Genomic DNA, 15,979 nt, shown 5'->3' with positions numbered 1-15,979 from the left:
AATGGCACACAACTACGACATGGGCTTAGAAACCACAGGGCAGCCTGAGTCACTGAACTCACTGTACAAAGACCATAGCATTGAAGAGGTTGTGTACAGGAAGTCTGTACTCAAGTCCTCAAACCCACTCCACTGTACTTTCTTGATTAGCTTCCTGGGCTTAGCCCTCTCCCCTCCAACATGACCAAGAGGTGACCGAGAAAACCCTGGTTGAAAAATCATCAGACTCCTCCCATGGTGGTAGGTCTGCTCCTGTGAAGCCCTAAAGCGGTGCCAAGGTCTAGCTCCCCTGCCCACAGCCAGACCACCTGCCCAGAACAGTGCACACATCTGAGTTCCACACATTTTATTAGAGGGCAGGGTGGGCCGCTAGCAGGCGCTGGGTGCTCACAGCTGATGCAGCTGCGTGATGTGCCCTTCCTGCTGCCTGGGAACTCACAGACCGGGGTGGGTGTGCCAGCCCCACTCTCTGTCCACAGTCGTACAGGAAAGGGCCCTGTGAGGCGAGGCTGGAGGCAGTGCTCACAGCAGGTTGTGTGGTGGGAAGTGGCTAACGCAGAACAGAGGCCAGCATCCCCTGTCCCACTGGCCAGAGCTGCCTGTGTCTTTTCTCCCAGTGCTGTGACAGGTGAGGCGTGTATGTTCACTGTGCCCGAGCAGTGGACCGTGAGGCAACCCCTCACTCGCTGTCTTGGTTGGGTTTGATCAGCCCGTACTCCACCGCTTTCCTCAGGCACGCCGTGGCTGCCCTGGTGACAGGGCCCTCCTCGCCTCTGGTCAGCACAGACAGGATCTCCAGAACCTCGCTCTCCATCAGGGCGCTGGCGATCTCCTTGGAGGCCTCCACCATATTCAGCACCACCACGGCGCCCCGGTGCTGCAGCTCCTGGTTGGGGCTCAGAAGCAGGGCCTGCAGGATCTCCAGCCAGTGTGTGGTCTGTAGGACACAGGGAAGGATGTGTCCCCTGAGCCGCGCCACCAAGCCAGGAGTCCCTGGCCCAGCCCTCCCCCTGCATAGGTAGAGGCACTGACCACTTTGGGGATGCGGCTGCAGAGTGAGGGCCGTAGGGAGGTGAGCATGGCCAGGCCCCCGGCGGCCGCCCGCCTCAGCAGCTCATCGTCCTCTCCGCTGTACAGCACCAGCAGCTTCAGCCGGTCATTGCCCTCCGCAACAAATAGGTCCTGTACCTGTGGCCGGAGGAGGGAGGCGGGTGTTGAGGCGGGGACACTGCTGTGTCTGGCCCCCCATGACTGCCCTGGGCCAGCCCTCACCTCCTTGCACATGGCCATGTTGGACATGCACTCTGTGGCTGCCCGGCGGATCATCTCGTGCTCCTCAAACATGTAGCCTTCGATCATGGGCACCGCCTTCTCCTTCAGGATCTTCTGTCTGCAGGGCAGAGGCGGGGACAGCCACCAGCATCACAGCCTCTGCATCCACTCCTCCTCCACCCTCCACTCCCCCGCCAGACCCAAACCCCCAGACTCTGAGCCCTGGGCCAGGGATTTCTAAGGGAAGCCGAATATCAGATTTAATAATACTAGACCAAATGCTGTTTCGGGGAAATGAGGGAAGCTTGATTGCCCACCTTGTGGCAATGGGGCGTTCCCTAGGAGTTAACATTGTTCTTAGTTTGTGTCAAATGAACCCCTCCCCCTTGATATTAGCATAAAGAGGAACTTGGCCTTATCTGTAAAAGACTTCACCATTATCCTTTGTTTTGTACTTCCTTGTGATTTTATTTTTTTTATCTTATGATTCTAAATAAATACTCAGAGAAGCATGGCTTGAGGTCTTCAGTCGAGAACTGCTGACCCTCTGTTTTACGCTCTCTGCTTTATCTCATTCCTGGCTGTTTGTCTCTTTATTAATAATTGTAAAAATTGTAATTCTATTCTTTGGGACCAACGGTCTGCAACAGGTTTCCCTTGGCAATGTCCAAAGAGTTCCCTGTACCAGGTAGTTTACAGCTTTCTAAGCAGGCCCAGGAGAGCGCATGGGGCCATGGGAAGTGTTCTCAACTAGGAGTTAGGAGATCTGGGTCATCATGGTGACACCAAAGCTTAACATCTGAGGGTGTGACTGTCATTACGATTTTGCAGAAAAGGAAAATGGGCTGAATGGTTGAGTAATATGCCCAAGGTAACAACCAGGAATAATGGCTAATGCGTACTGGTACACTGCTAGGGGCAAGACAGGTATAAACTACTTTTATACGTAACTTCTCACTGGCAAGTATTGTGATCAACAGTATTTCACGGAGGAAAACGCCAAAGCAAGGAGAGATTAACTACCTTTCTTGAGGTAACAATCAGTGACCCAGTGAAGTCAGGATTTGAACCACACCTTCTGACTCCCCAACCCCGCACTCCGTCCCTGAGGGCTGGGCTGCCTCTCAGCAGAAGCTGCACAAGCCATGCTCTGTCAGTCTCATCTGCATGACGCAGAGGCTTCACTGCGAGGCTCAAATGGGCCAGTGGCTGAGAAGTGCTTTCCAAACTCTTAGGGATGACACAAATGCTGCTGCCCTGCCCAGGCCCTTCACCCCGAGAATCCTCACCGGAGCCGCTCATTGATTCCTGCCAGGTTCGTGAGGGCCATGAGTGCCTCGAAGTTCTGCAGGCCTGAGCAGCTGAGGTGCAACAGGGAGACCAGGGGCCGCACCACCTCATAGATCTGTAACATGCACCCACCTGTCAGAGCTACTCACCCCAGCCCCCATTGGCCCTGCAGGGAGGAGACCACTTCAGAGTGCTGCCCTCCCCTCTAGGACTCAGCAAGACTGTCCAAAGAGGAGCTGCAGCCCATGGTGGAAAACATTAGGGCCCAGGGAAGGGATGAGGTCAGGGTCAGGGCAGAAGGACACACACCCGCTCGCCAGGAAAAGTCATCTCTGGGTTGGAGGTGATGGTGAGCTTGGCGAGTGCCTGGGCGGCCTTTATCTGCCCCACGTCAGTGCCTTCTAGCGCCAGCGGAAGCAAAGCCTACAGGAGCAAGTGGTCAGGGTGCAGGGCATGCTGGGAGTCAGGGCCCATCCCATCAGGCCCTGCGGCCCTGACAGCACCACCCCCATCTTTGTCCCCCTCCCCAGTCCAGGCTTGACCCTACTCCTACTCTCTTCACCTCTCTCTTACTGAGTGCCCCACACACTTCCTCAAATGCCCAATAACGGCTGGACATGACAGTGCTGAGGGCTGGGCTGTGGAGGAAATTCGACAAGGGTGAAGAAAGAGGGCTCAGGGCCCAGGAGCCACCCCAGCTTGGCGTCCCTCACGCAGCAGGAAGACACATATGCTGGGACTTAATAATGCACTGCAGCCCTCCAGTCAACTTCGAAAGCCAGCACAGCGGCTATGAGTCATGTTTTATGGCCTATGGCCCCCGTCTGCAGGAAGGAGTCTGCACCCAGCGTACCTTGCCCCCTCCCTGAGCGACCACAGTGCCTCGGTCTGCCACTTCTTCCACCAGCGCCAGGAAGACCCTGTGGGGAGAAGGATGTGGCTGGCCTGAAACAGGTGGACACTGCCTCTGCCAAGCAAAGTGCCTGCCCCCTCAGGATTGGTTCCCTCTGCAGTCACTGTGGGAGCCAAGGAGCTGAGCAGGGCTTGCCGGGTCCCACGGACTCACCGAGACAGCAGCTCCCTGCAGGAGTTGGTCAGCACGGGGCTCTCAGTCTTCACCATGCACGTCATGGCTGACACCACCCCTGCCTCCAGCAGCTTCTTCACCCGGGCTCGCACAAAGCTCGGTTTGTCCTGTGGACGGAAGCAGCTCAGCAGAGACCCCAGATGACTAGATGGGGACAGGGGACCCCTCCTCATGGCACCAACTGTTGACTGTGGGAATAACAGCCCCAAAAGGGTAAATAAACCTACTGTAACTGGAGACTCTTTTGTGGATACCCTGGGCCAACTGCCCATGTGTCAGGTAGATCCCTGCCTCCTTTGAGGGGCCCCTTACCTTGGGGTGCTGCTCCGGCACGTGTTGCTTGGCGTACTTGGCCAGCTCCACCATTTTGGGGTCAGGCTCCTCATAGTCGTAGCTGTTGGTGCAGTTCACCAAGGCTGAGGCCACCGCAAAGAGCACAGACCTCTCCTCAGACTGCAGAGAGACAAAGGACATCCAGCAGGCCAGCCTAGGGTCACAGGACTCCACAGCACTGGGACTACGCTTCCACGGTCCAGGCACCCCGGCCTACCCCCGGCTGGACCACCCAGGCAATGGGATAAAGGTGGGGACTTCCCCAGGGCCCAGTCAGGATCTGGATTTTGGGAGCTCACAAACTGGCTTTCCCAGCTCCTCCAACAAGCTGTCATTTCTGACACTGCTGGTCCCATGTCACACCAAGAGGCTACCTGAGCTCCCTGCCCACCCTCCCAGGATCACCAGGAAAAAGCTGCAAGAGCCAGTGGTCAAGACTTACCAAGAAAGCCCAAGTAAGCTCTAGTCCCAGACATGGTCCAGGACAATGTCAGGAGCCCCCAGACCTACCCGGCTGAGCTGGAAGAGAGCCTTCAGGGCAGCCTCGTCCTGCACAAACTCTTCCTTCACGTCAGCATCAAAGGTGAGGTAGGCCAGGCCCTCCACTGCCCAGCGCCGGGTGCCTGCGTCAATCTGGTCATTGCACAGCCACCTGAGGGCATGGGGATGGGGGGCAGCTGTCAGAAGTGGGGTGAGAAGAGGAAGGCCAGGTCTAAGAGGGCAAAGCCAGGGGCTTGGACATTCCTTCAACATATGGAAGCAGCTCACTTGCTACGGTCCAAGAGTGTCTGCAGGGGAGAGTAGCCCCTGCCTGAGCCGGAGAGCAGAGAAGAGAGGGGTCAGTGAGGTGCCCGCCACCCAGGGCCCCCCTAGTTCTACTGGGCAGGGGTCCAGGCACGGTAATGCCACCAACTCACTTCCGGCACTGCTTGGCCAGTTTGAGAGTGGAGCCTTCGGCAAACTGCTTCATGCTGAAGTCTGTCCCGCCGGCCGAGCCGAGCTTACAGAGCCCCTGAAGGACAGCGAGAATCGGCTACCTCCCCTCGCCTCCCAGGGACCCTGCCCCATCCCACCAGACCACCATCCAGAGCATCTGGCTGTGAGGGAGGCCTCGAGACCTAACACTAATGGAGACCAACAAGCACCCTGGTCGCTGGACTTCCCTGGCCCCTGGCCCTTCCTAACCTACACCACTCCTGACCTGGGATTTCTTCATTCCTCTCTGTGTTGGTATAAGAGCTCTGTAAACGAAGTTGAGCTTTGTGTGTGGAACAAAGGGGCTTAGGCCGAGGCCAGCATCTTCAGGGGAGGGAGCAAGCCAAGCCTAAATGTGCCCAGGAGGAACACCGGCGTCCTCAGGTGCCCAGCTACTATGCAACCATGGAGGGCCATCCAAGCACCAGTTTGAGGAGATGCGCACGTGCTCCCCGTGGGCCTGGCCTCTCCACACCTCCCTCCTCATCTCCTACAGGTGCTCCTCCCTGAGCCCCCAGTACTGCCCACACAGCCCCTACATGCCTCATCTGCTGACTGGCTGTAAGCTCCCCAGTGGCCTGGACCTTGCTTTCAACCAGGTCCGAAGGGCCCCCCTCATTCCCTCTGGTGCCACAGCTGAGACCCGAGCCGAGCTGGCATCCCTGCGTGCTTGCCCTGGCCCTGCCCTACCACTAGCGCCCGGATGCGGATGCTGTCCTTCTCGCTGCTCTTGTACAGGTCCTTGAGCAGTGAGACGCCGTTGGCAGTGATGAACGAGGCCCGTTTGGCCTTGCCGGCCGCATGGATCAGAGCCTCCACAGCCACCAGCTGCTCGTCCTCCTGCTCGGAGGCACACAGCGCAATCACGCTCTCCATGACGCCACTCAGCTCCAGGGCACGGTTGCCGGCCTCACTTGGGCCCTGCAGGAGGCAGGACACTGTCTGGATGGCCCGCAGCTTCCCGGCCAGCCCTTGGCCCTCAAACCAGCTCCTGAGGGGCACAGGGTAACAACTGTCACATAAAGACCAGCTTAAGAGGACTGCCCTGCCTCTTATCTCCTCTCCCCTCCAGGGCCAGGCACTCGTGCTAGGTAAGCAGGCAGGGAAGGACTTGATGTTTCTGCCCAAACAATAGGTGCTGGTTTTCTCTATCTAGCTTGATAAGGAGTTCTGGTGGCTTAGTGGTAAGGAATTATGCAGCCAACCCAAAGGCAGGCAGTTTGAATCCACCAGCTGCTTTTTGAGAGAAACACAAACAATCTCATCCCAGGCAATTAAACTACCTCTGAAAACCCGCTGGAGGATCAACTACGGGTCGGTTCCGACTGGACGCACGTGAGTTATCGAGCAGGGTCTCACTCATGCCTCTCTCTCATGCTACCCTGCCCATTTCCCTGTCTGAACTTACTAAGATCAGAAATAATTTTATTTATTCATAATGTGCTTATCACCAATCACCTCCCTAATTACAAGCTCCTTAAAAGTAAAGACCCTTGTGGTTGATAGCTATATTGGCAACAATAGTAAGTAGGAGCTTAGTCACAGCATGCGTTTGAGAACACCTGTTACTGATTTCAGAAAACACTTGCCTGGCCAAAGTTACCTTTGGAAGGAGAATGGGGCTCAGGACCACTTTAGTCTACCACAAGGTTTCCCTCCCCTCTGCTGTCCCTTCTCAGAGGATCAGAACTGCTGGACACCCCCTCCAGCTGCCCCCGCAATGGGAGACAGGAGCCTCCGTACTTGATGTAGTTTTCACAGAGTCGGTGGAAATTTTCTCTCTCGGCATCGCACTTGAGGTCATCGAAGAGCTTGCTCAGCAGGATGGAGGCGCTCATGCGGCTGTTGGCAGTCCCCGTTACTTCCCCAGGGGGTGCTGGCATGGAGCCCCCCACCTCCAGAATCTTCTTCAAACCTGAAAAGGACATTGTTTTAGTCCAGAGGACATGCGTACCGGCCACTATGGATTAAGGGGTTAGGAGGGAGATGCACTGAGGAACGGGAACGCCTCCCTTTGAGATAAGGAGGTCACAGGAAGATGTGGGGTCTGAAGGCAGCATGGCATCAGGGAACGACCTCGGAAGTAAGATCCACATCCTAGCCCTGCATGCGAGCCCTGTGCTCTGAGGCCCAGAAGTGTCTCGTCTCTAAGACTGATGAGGAAAACCCCACCCATACCTCCTAAGATTACTGGGAACACAAACGAGGGGCCTCAAACACATGCTCATGTTAAGACCTTTACCAAAGCTTTTGTATCTCTCTCTTACGAGAAAAAAGAAGTTTGAATTTATGCATTGTTGTTGTTATGCACTGACAAGTCTCCTGCAACTCATAGTGACCCTATGTACAACAGCCCTAAAACCTGTTCTATCTCTTGCCAATCTTATTGTCTCCGACACACCTATCCCCATTACCCCCGTCACTAAATCAATCCATTTCATCGAGAGTCTTCCTCTCCTGCGCTGTCCCTCCACCCTCCCAAACATGATGTACCTCTCCAAGGACAGATCCCACCTTGCAACATGTACAAAATATGTCAAAATAAAGCTTCAGAATCCTTGCCTCCAAGGAGCAGCATGGCTTCAACCTCTCTAGGTCAAACTTGTTTGTTCTCTTAGCAGTCCATGGTATATTCAATACTCTTCTCCAGCACCACAGCTCAAAGGCATCAATTCTCCTTCTATCATCCCTAGTCATTGTTCAGCTTTCTCATGCATAGCAAGTAAGTGCAAAGACGATGGCCTGTATCAGACACACCTTACTCTCCAGATTGACAACGTTGCTCTTCAGTACCTTGGAGAGGTCTCTGACAGCAGACTTTCCCAATGCAATTAATCTTTTAATTTCCTGGCTGCTGGTACCAAGAGTGTTGACTGTAGAGCCAAGCAAACTGAAGCTGTTGACAATCCCAGTCTCTTCACCATCCATCATGATGCTGCCAATTGGCCCAGTGGTGAGAATCATTGTTTTCTTGATGTTGAGCTTCAATCCATATTGAAGGCAGCAGTCCTTCACCTTCTGCAGCAAGTGCTTCAGGTCCTCCTCAGTTTCAAGAAGCAGGGTTGTGTAGTCTGCATAACGCAGATTGTTGATGAGTTTACCTCCAATCCTGATGCTACACTTTTCCTCATAGAGCCCAGCCTCCCAGATAATCTGTTCTGCATATAGATTGAAAAGATATGGAGATAGGACATGTCCTTGGTCCACACCCTTCCCAATTTTGAACCATGCAGTTTCCTTACTCTATTCTAACAACTACCTCTTGGTCAAAGTATAGATTTTGCATCAGCATGATCAAGTGTTCTGGGATTCCCATTCATCTGAGTCAGCCACAGTTTGTTGTAAGCCACACAGTCAAATGCCTTTGTATAGTCAAGAAACACAGACAGACATTCTGGTACTCTCCGCTTTAGGCCAAGATCCCATCTAACATTAGCTATAATATCCCTAATACCACGGCCTCTTCTAAATCCAGCCTACACTTCAGGCAGTTCTCTGTTGCTGTGCTATTCTTCAATTTTTTCCTGAGTAAGGAAGTCACACATGTTCACGGAAAGAAACTTCAGATCCAGAAGCCACTCAGATTAGCCCGTTAGCCTCTAGTATATAGGCTGACGTGTAAGTGTATGTGCAGTTATGGGCTGACGAGTCTAACTCTCAGGTCCCACAGAGACAATGCTAGCCACAGAAGGCACATGAATGAGGACACATGTCTGGGTACAATCACAACTCTTTGAAATGTCTGGGTGCAGGCTCTCGACTGTCAAGTGTGTCACATACCTTGGTCAATGACCCAGAGCGTGAGGCTGTTGTTCGGGTCCTTAGGAGACTTCCGGGGCACCAATTTAATCAGGAGGGTCAGGGCATTGTCCCGACCTTGGTCTGAGACTCCCACCTCAGTCAGAAGCTCCAGGAGGTTACTGATGAGGACCTTAAGCTCCCGGGAAGGATCTGCCGGGAAGAAGACACAAGTGTGTTACATGGTGGTCCAGTCCTTATCTGATACTTAAAACTTCCTTAACAGGCCAGGGAGAACTGGCAAGGGGACGTTGCACCATGGGTGCGGGGTTGGGCTCCAGCCTTCACCCCTGACTTGCTAGTTGCTTAGAATCTAGTGTATAATACTGTCACCAAGACAGAATCCTGTACTTGCACCTGCAAGTCTGGTCTCAACAGAACTGGTCAGCATCGCCTGCTCCGAGATGACAAGGCTCACAGACTTGCTTCCACTCACCCACGATGATGGCGCCTTCTTTCCCTCGGAAACCTTTCTTAACGCCTTCCTTGAGGGCATCAAAGATAACGTGCAGCAGGTGGCAGGCCGCCAGGGACACAGCTTGGTTTTCCACGCCAAGAATGGATACCACGCGCCGAGTTCCCAGCACACTCAGAGTGGCTACTGTCTGGGGTACAAGAGAGGATACGACCACCTATTAGCAAGGGCAGCCACAGAGACAGTAACTGGGAGTCCAGGAGGGGGGCCTGCAGGTGAGCCAATGTCTGGGTGGAAATACCTGCTCCAGGTGGAAACAAAGTGCACCTGTCTCCACTACTACCTCTCCTCAAGGTGGCCTTTGGCAGAGAAGACAAGGGACATTGTGGCCCTGAGCGCAGCCATTCTAGCTAGTTGGTCCCCAGGGAGGAGACACAATGGAGAGTCAACTGACAGGCTCAAAGACACATGCTTCTCCACTATTTCCAAGCTGGGTCTATCCTAGTCCACACAGGGCCAAACAGGAACCCTGAAGGTGGGAGATTTACATGGGCTTTACCCTTTTTAGGCTGGGAGACCCAGAAATAGAATTTGAGCTTGGCTTGAAGAATTTATGAAGACTATTTCAAAGATTCACCCCTAATCTACACACTGTGGGCAAATCCCCGCCCCATTGGCCTTGCCCAGCTCAGGTAAGAGGTGAAGGTCTGGATTCAGTCACACCGGCCCCTGGGGCAGGGCTGCTGCTACTCAACAGTCTGTGCTCAGATGCCTCAGTCCACACTGGGAATCATATATGTCACTGCCTCACAAAGACATTGTGGGAGACATCACTGACCACTCCTCTTGCTGTGAGGACGCTGGCCAGGGGAAGAGCCAGTGTGACCCCCACAGCAGGAGCAAGTACCAACTTTTATAATACGGACTCGCCAAATCAACCGTAAGTGTCCTCTGGGAGCTGAGAGCAGACCACCCACTCAAAGTTAGTGACCTAGCGTTAGAGGCAATTCGCCCACTTGCGTCAAATCACCTTGGTCTTTTTCATGCCACTTCTCCACTTCTCTTATTAAACATCTCCTTGTACTCTCTTATCATGTGTTGAACTGCATTCTCAAAAAAGATAAAGTCCTGACCTCTGCTGACCTTTCTCAAATGTATAGGTTTTGAAGAAGTTATTAGTTAGAATGAAGTCACATGGGGGAGGATGGATGGGCTCTAAACTAGTGTGACTGGTGTTTTTAAAAATGGAAGAGACACAGAGATATAGAGGGAAGACAGCCAGCTGCAGACGGAGGCAGACACGGGAGCGATGCTTCCAGCACTAAAGAGAGAACCTCCCTCAGGTCTTCAGAGAAAGCCTGGCCCTGTTGACACCTTGATTTGGACCTCGAGCCTCCAAAACCGTGAAACCAGAAAATGCTATCTTTTTCGAGCATAGTGCTAGCAGCACAGTATTACAGCAGCCTAGGAAATGAATATACTGCTGTAAGTTCCTCGTGTAACAAGATGAGTGGACGGACGGACAGGCTGATGGAAGCAGTACCTCTCCCCGACCTACCCGGGACTGGTGCTCAGAGCAAATGCCGACCAGTGTGCGCAGAGCCGCCAGCATCAGGTCAGTCTCGCCTGTGTCCAGCAGTCGTTGCAAGAGCTGGACCCCATTGTTCCGGAAGATCTTCTCCGCCCCGGCGTCCTCCCGGGCCAGCACCACCAGATTCTGAGAAGCCTGGGTTGAAGGAAGTGCACGCTTACATAAGCATTCCACACACAGCACAGGTAGGACAACCAGGAGCCCAGTGCTCCGGACCAAAGAGCCTCCACCCTGAGGCTGAATTGCCTCGGGAACAAACTGTACCTCCCTGAACTTCAGCTTCCTGACAGGTAGGTAGAGGGGTTGAAGATTACAGTAATGGAGGTCTTGACCCCTCAGTCAAACCTGAAGAGCCAGGATGGTGCCTCGGTCACCTCTCTACCCCTAGCTCCTGACAGACAGTCTGGCTAGTAAGGTACTCACAACATCAGTTCCCTCTCTTTGGTTCACACTAAGGCCCCAGACCCTCAGCATTTCTACATCAGCTGACAGGAAAGGGGCTGAAGACAGGCAATTCCAGTGGCAGTCAGCCCCCTCTGCTTAGTCATTGCGTATACCTTTTGTTTTTTCTCAGTGCCTTTCTCTTCTGGATCCAACAATATCTGAAACATCTGTTCCACTTTGGCGTCTGTCGAGGACATGTATCGTACCTATGATAAACCAACAAGGCATGGAAGAAATTAGCCTTCTTGGATAGACACTATACATTCCTTGTGTTCTCGATGGCTCCTCCCAGGGCCCTGCTCCTGGCTATGAGGGCACAGTGAGATGTCTGGGCTCAGGAATGGCATGAAGGTGCTTTGGACAAGAAGAGACTCGCCTGGCGGCTCCTCCCATACTCCCTGTGGGCTGCTGTCCTCTCTGAGCCACTTCCCACTTGGGCAGCAGAGGGAGGGCTGGTGCCAAAGGCAGTGCCATTCAGAAGAGGCAACATCCAGTTAGTGATGAGGCCACCCGCTCCCTGTGGTGCTGTCTCTGTTGTGATAGGATGGGTCTAGCACATGTGGCACTCAACTTGGCAATGAAGCACGTAGGTCATGAGAGAGTTGCAAATACTGCCTCAGCTTCACAACTGCCCTTTGACAGTGTTTTAAATAATCCAGACAGGCAACGTTATCCCAGGCTAACTCCTTTCCCCAGAGGCCTGAGCACAAAAGACCTATGTCCAGTACGGTGTCACCCCCCTCCTCATTTGCACCCAGAGAAGATATGACTAATCATATATAGCAAATGTCCTACTAAACCCAAGAGACCTGTTTTCTGATCCTTCTTAAGAAAAAGCTCTGGGCAGCCATTACCAGTCAAACGGAAGTAGCTGAGAGGAAAACTGGGTCTCAATCTTTCTTTTTTATTATTTTTTAATTGATAGCTTAATCAAAGTTTACAGAAAGCTTGGATTTCTATTCATTCATTGTTGTACATTTTCCTCCCTACGACTCCAACCCAGTTAGCTTTTCTCTTTAAAAAGATTCTTTCATTGTTGCACAATTTCTTCCCTCCCCCTGCCCCCCAGTCCGTTTGGCTATGCACCTCTTATTTTGGACTGTTGTCATGCAAATAATATCTAATCATATATTTCTTTTAGACAGTTCTTTCCCTCATCTACTTAAATGCACTGTTTATTATTTATCCCCTCTTTTCTTAGTTTCCTCCCAACCCCCATGTCAGTCCTGTTTTATAACAGTGACATTATGTAGTATTTGTCCTTTTGCGACTGAGATATTTCATTCAGCATAATGTCCTCCAGGGTCACCCATTTTGTACAATATTTCATGAGTTCCTTATTTTTTAGTGCTGTGTAGTATTCCACTGTATGAATACAGCACAGATTCTCTATCCATTCATTTGTTGATGGGCACTTGAGTTGCTTCCATCTGTTTGCTATTGTGAACAACACAGCAATAAACATGGGTGTACATATATATCTGTCTGGGTGGCAGTTCTGGTTTCTTTAGGGTATATTCCCAGTAGTGGAACTGCTGGGTCAAAAGGTATTTCTATTTCCAACTTTTTGAGAAAGCACCATACAACCTTCCAGAGTGGTTGTTCCGGGTCTCAATCTTTCAATTAAGAGTTGACCCTCACTTGCCTTCATTGTACCAGCATTTTAAAACTACATTATCTGGCTAATTCAAACTTGGCAATGAACTTTAGAAGTCTTTATTTTAAATTAAAATTTTAATTACATGTATCTTAGAGTTTGGGTGGTTCGAATCTACCAGTTGCTCCCTGGGAGAAAGATGATGCAGTCTCCTTCAGTAATGATTTATAGCCTCGGAAACACAATGGACTGTCACCAGGAGTGGGAACTGACTTGACAGCAGTAGGTCTGGGTTTTAAACAAGTACTTTCTGATCATTAAAAGAAAAAAAGACCCCTGAAAATGAGAAGAAGTGAAATCTCCTCTGAAAAGCCAAAAGGGCCACACTGTTAACGTCTAAGATTCTTTTTTTAATTAAATTTTAATGAACATTTATAGAGGTTTTGGATTTCCATTCATTTATTGTTGTAAAGATTCTTTTAAAAAATTGCCTTCATATTTATGTATCAAAGCATATCCACAAAGTAAAAAGCACTTTTGTGTGTATGTGTGTGTGCATGTGGGAGACTATTTTAATATAAAAGTGTATCATTTGCCTTTTTTGCTTAGCAAATGTCATGTAACTTTCTGTGTCAATACACCTGTATCCACCTTTTCTTGCTAACACAGGTGTCTGGTAGGCCGTTCACCTATTGCTAGGCATTCAGGCACATTCCAATTTTTTGCTACTACAAACAAGGCTGGAATAAGCAGACATCTGCCTCCACATGCACACAGACAAAGTTGGCCTAAGGCAGACAGCAAGGACATGCTCATTTAAAATAATAACAGATGCCAGACAAAAAACTCAATGTCATGGAGTTGGGTCCAATGCATAATGACCATCCTCTGGGTTTCCAATGCTGTAATCTTTGTGGGAAGTGACTACTTATATTTCTCCAGAGGGACAGCTCGTGGATTCAAACTGCCGACCTTTCAGTTACAACCTAACACTGCCTACGTTGCCAGAGTTCCTTAGTACACACTGAACATCTTCTCGAGAGCTGTATCTCCTTCAGTGGTCACGTCCCTATAACTCACCAATTGTCTGCCTCTCTCCTTCCAGCAGCATGCATAGACTTTGAAGTGTTGGTCAAACAGATCACCAACAAAGTATGTTGTTGCTAATTTATTTGGCATTTTCCTAGTCACTGGCAAGATCGAGCCCTTTCTACATGCTTCTCTGCCAGCACTATCTCCTCTCCCTTGAGCTGCCTATTTACATCCTTGGCCCAGGTCCTTTGCCAGTGCCCTGTCTACCACCAGCGCAGAACTCCATTTCTTCCGGCCCCTCACATACCTTCTCCTGAATCTGGCCGCCAATGTTCCGCAGGGCATCCTGGAAAAGTTTGTTCTTGGGCTCCAGGCTCACACATCTCTTCAGGTCAAGGATGGCCTGGTCCAGGCGGCCCAGCTTCTCTAGGGCCTGGCTCCTCCGGTAAAGGGCTTTGACATCCCCACCGTCCTTTTCAATGGCTGAGCACAAACAGGAGCTCTGTCAGCACCCCCGAGGCCACCATCTCCAGGCAAGAACAGTAGCGACAGATCTTGCGGATCAGAGGAAGGAGAGGGGCCAGATGCAGGGCTTGGTACTTCAGCCTCAGAAAAGGTGAGAGTAGCTGTAGAAAAGGAAACGCCCCAGGAAATGGGAAAGAGAGAAGGCAGATGTGCTTCAGGGGCCAAAGGGAAAGAAGTATGGGACAGCTGAATGGCCCCAGAGTCCCTGCCCACCACAGAAACCCCCAAAGGTTCCCACATCGCCCTACCTTTGGACGCCTCACTTTCAGCTTTGTCATAATCTTCCTGAAAGAGAAAGAACGGGAACCTGAGTGGCTGGTCATCTTCCTTTCAGGGAGCAGAGGGACCCCAGGTCTCTAGAGTTACCTGATGCCCCATCACCCTCAGCCCCCACGACACTGACAAGGGTGAGAAGCTTAGGAGGTGAATGCCTAGCCAGAGACCAAGTAGCCGACAAGATGGGCAAACTCAGGGCCATGCAGGCAGGGAAAGGGTGTCCTCGCTCCCTCACCAACTTGAGGTGGCAGGCGGCCAGGTTCCGATGCAGAATGGCCTGGTCTTGGGGCGCTGCGTCCAGACTCAGGGCCTGAGTGTACGCAGCCAGGGCACCCACATAGTCTCCGCATTTGAACAGCTCATTGCCCTCCTTCCGTAGCTGCTCCACTGAACTGGCCTGTGGAGAGAAAGGGGACGCAGACAACAGAGAGTGGGCGCTGAACAGAGCTAGGGAACTGACAAGTGGAGGCTGGGGTTGCAATCAAGGCCCGGGAAGAAGGAGGTCGGGGAAAGATCAGGGCAGGTGAGAAGAGGGATGGCATCGGGGTATGAGTACGCACCCCACGGGCGGTGGGCCGGGGCTCGGGGGTCCCTGGACCACTCACAGTCATTGCGCAGGAGGTATACAGGGCCCGCGCAGGCGCTCTCTGGGGCAGGGTGTGTCTAGGCTCTGGAATCTATGGAAGCTGGCCCCACCCCAGCTTTGCATCAGATAAACGTCAGACGGAGAGGGGCCTCGCGCCTGCGCCCGGAGAAAGGGGCGTGGCTCGCCGGGAGCCCGGGCGCTGGGCGTTCCGGGCGCACTCAGTCTATTCCTGCAGGGATCTGCAGGGGGCGCGCGGCGGAGGACCGAGCGCGGGGTCTCTGGCCACCGGGACTCCGACCACGGCAGAAGTGCACAAGGTCGACGGTGATCAGAGCCACGAGCAACAGGCTGTAGAGGCCCAGCGCTATGAGCGGACCAGTGCCCCTGTGGAAAACAGGAGTGTCAGAAGCCTGTAGATTTGATGCTACGGCTTGTGGGTTACGCACCTTCTAAAAGTTTGGGATCCTCTCCCAGGATGAATGTAGTAGACATGCATACCCACATATATTTGCATGCACATTCAGAGGCTCACCGGCACCCTAAGCATACTTATGGGCAGATTTCAGGACTTAAATATAAAATATGTATTTAGAGAAAAACCTCATTACCTAGTAAACATAAAGTAAATGTAGAAAGCACAATGTATATTAATGAAACAAAATATATACCGACTTTGTATGCAAACTAAAAAAAAAGAAAATTAAAAAACTGTAATCCGGCGAGCTCTGGTAGCCTAGTGGCAAGAAGCTGCACTGCAA

The 15,979-nt window shown here is 52.0% G+C and overlaps 1 protein-coding gene across 1 annotated transcript; it reads right to left on the bottom strand.

The window, feature by feature from the left end:
* Positions 1-679: 679 nt before the first annotated feature.
* Positions 680-15,294, bottom strand: UNC45A (unc-45 homolog A (C. elegans)). Its single transcript, XM_006885214.1, has 20 exons — positions 15,196-15,294; positions 14,871-15,032; positions 14,608-14,644; positions 14,142-14,317; positions 11,319-11,411; positions 10,729-10,896; positions 9,192-9,360; positions 8,738-8,908; positions 6,701-6,872; positions 5,648-5,948; positions 4,900-4,994; positions 4,481-4,634; positions 3,962-4,096; positions 3,629-3,756; positions 3,416-3,482; positions 2,872-2,985; positions 2,562-2,677; positions 1,273-1,390; positions 1,033-1,188; positions 680-937 (listed from the first exon to the last, which is right to left on the bottom strand). The coding sequence occupies exons 1-20, from the start codon at positions 15,244-15,246 to the stop codon at positions 680-682; spliced, it is 2,841 nt and encodes a 946-aa protein (XP_006885276.1). The 5' UTR covers positions 15,247-15,294.
* Between the last annotated feature and the right edge of the window lie 685 nt (positions 15,295-15,979).

This window comes from Elephantulus edwardii, unplaced genomic scaffold, assembly GCF_000299155.1.
Source record: "Elephantulus edwardii isolate Elephantulus edwardi_28Jun2011 unplaced genomic scaffold, EleEdw1.0 scaffold00041, whole genome shotgun sequence".
NCBI classification, from domain to species: domain Eukaryota; kingdom Metazoa; phylum Chordata; class Mammalia; order Macroscelidea; family Macroscelididae; genus Elephantulus; species Elephantulus edwardii.
This window is presented reverse-complemented; position numbering and strand designations above follow the sequence as displayed.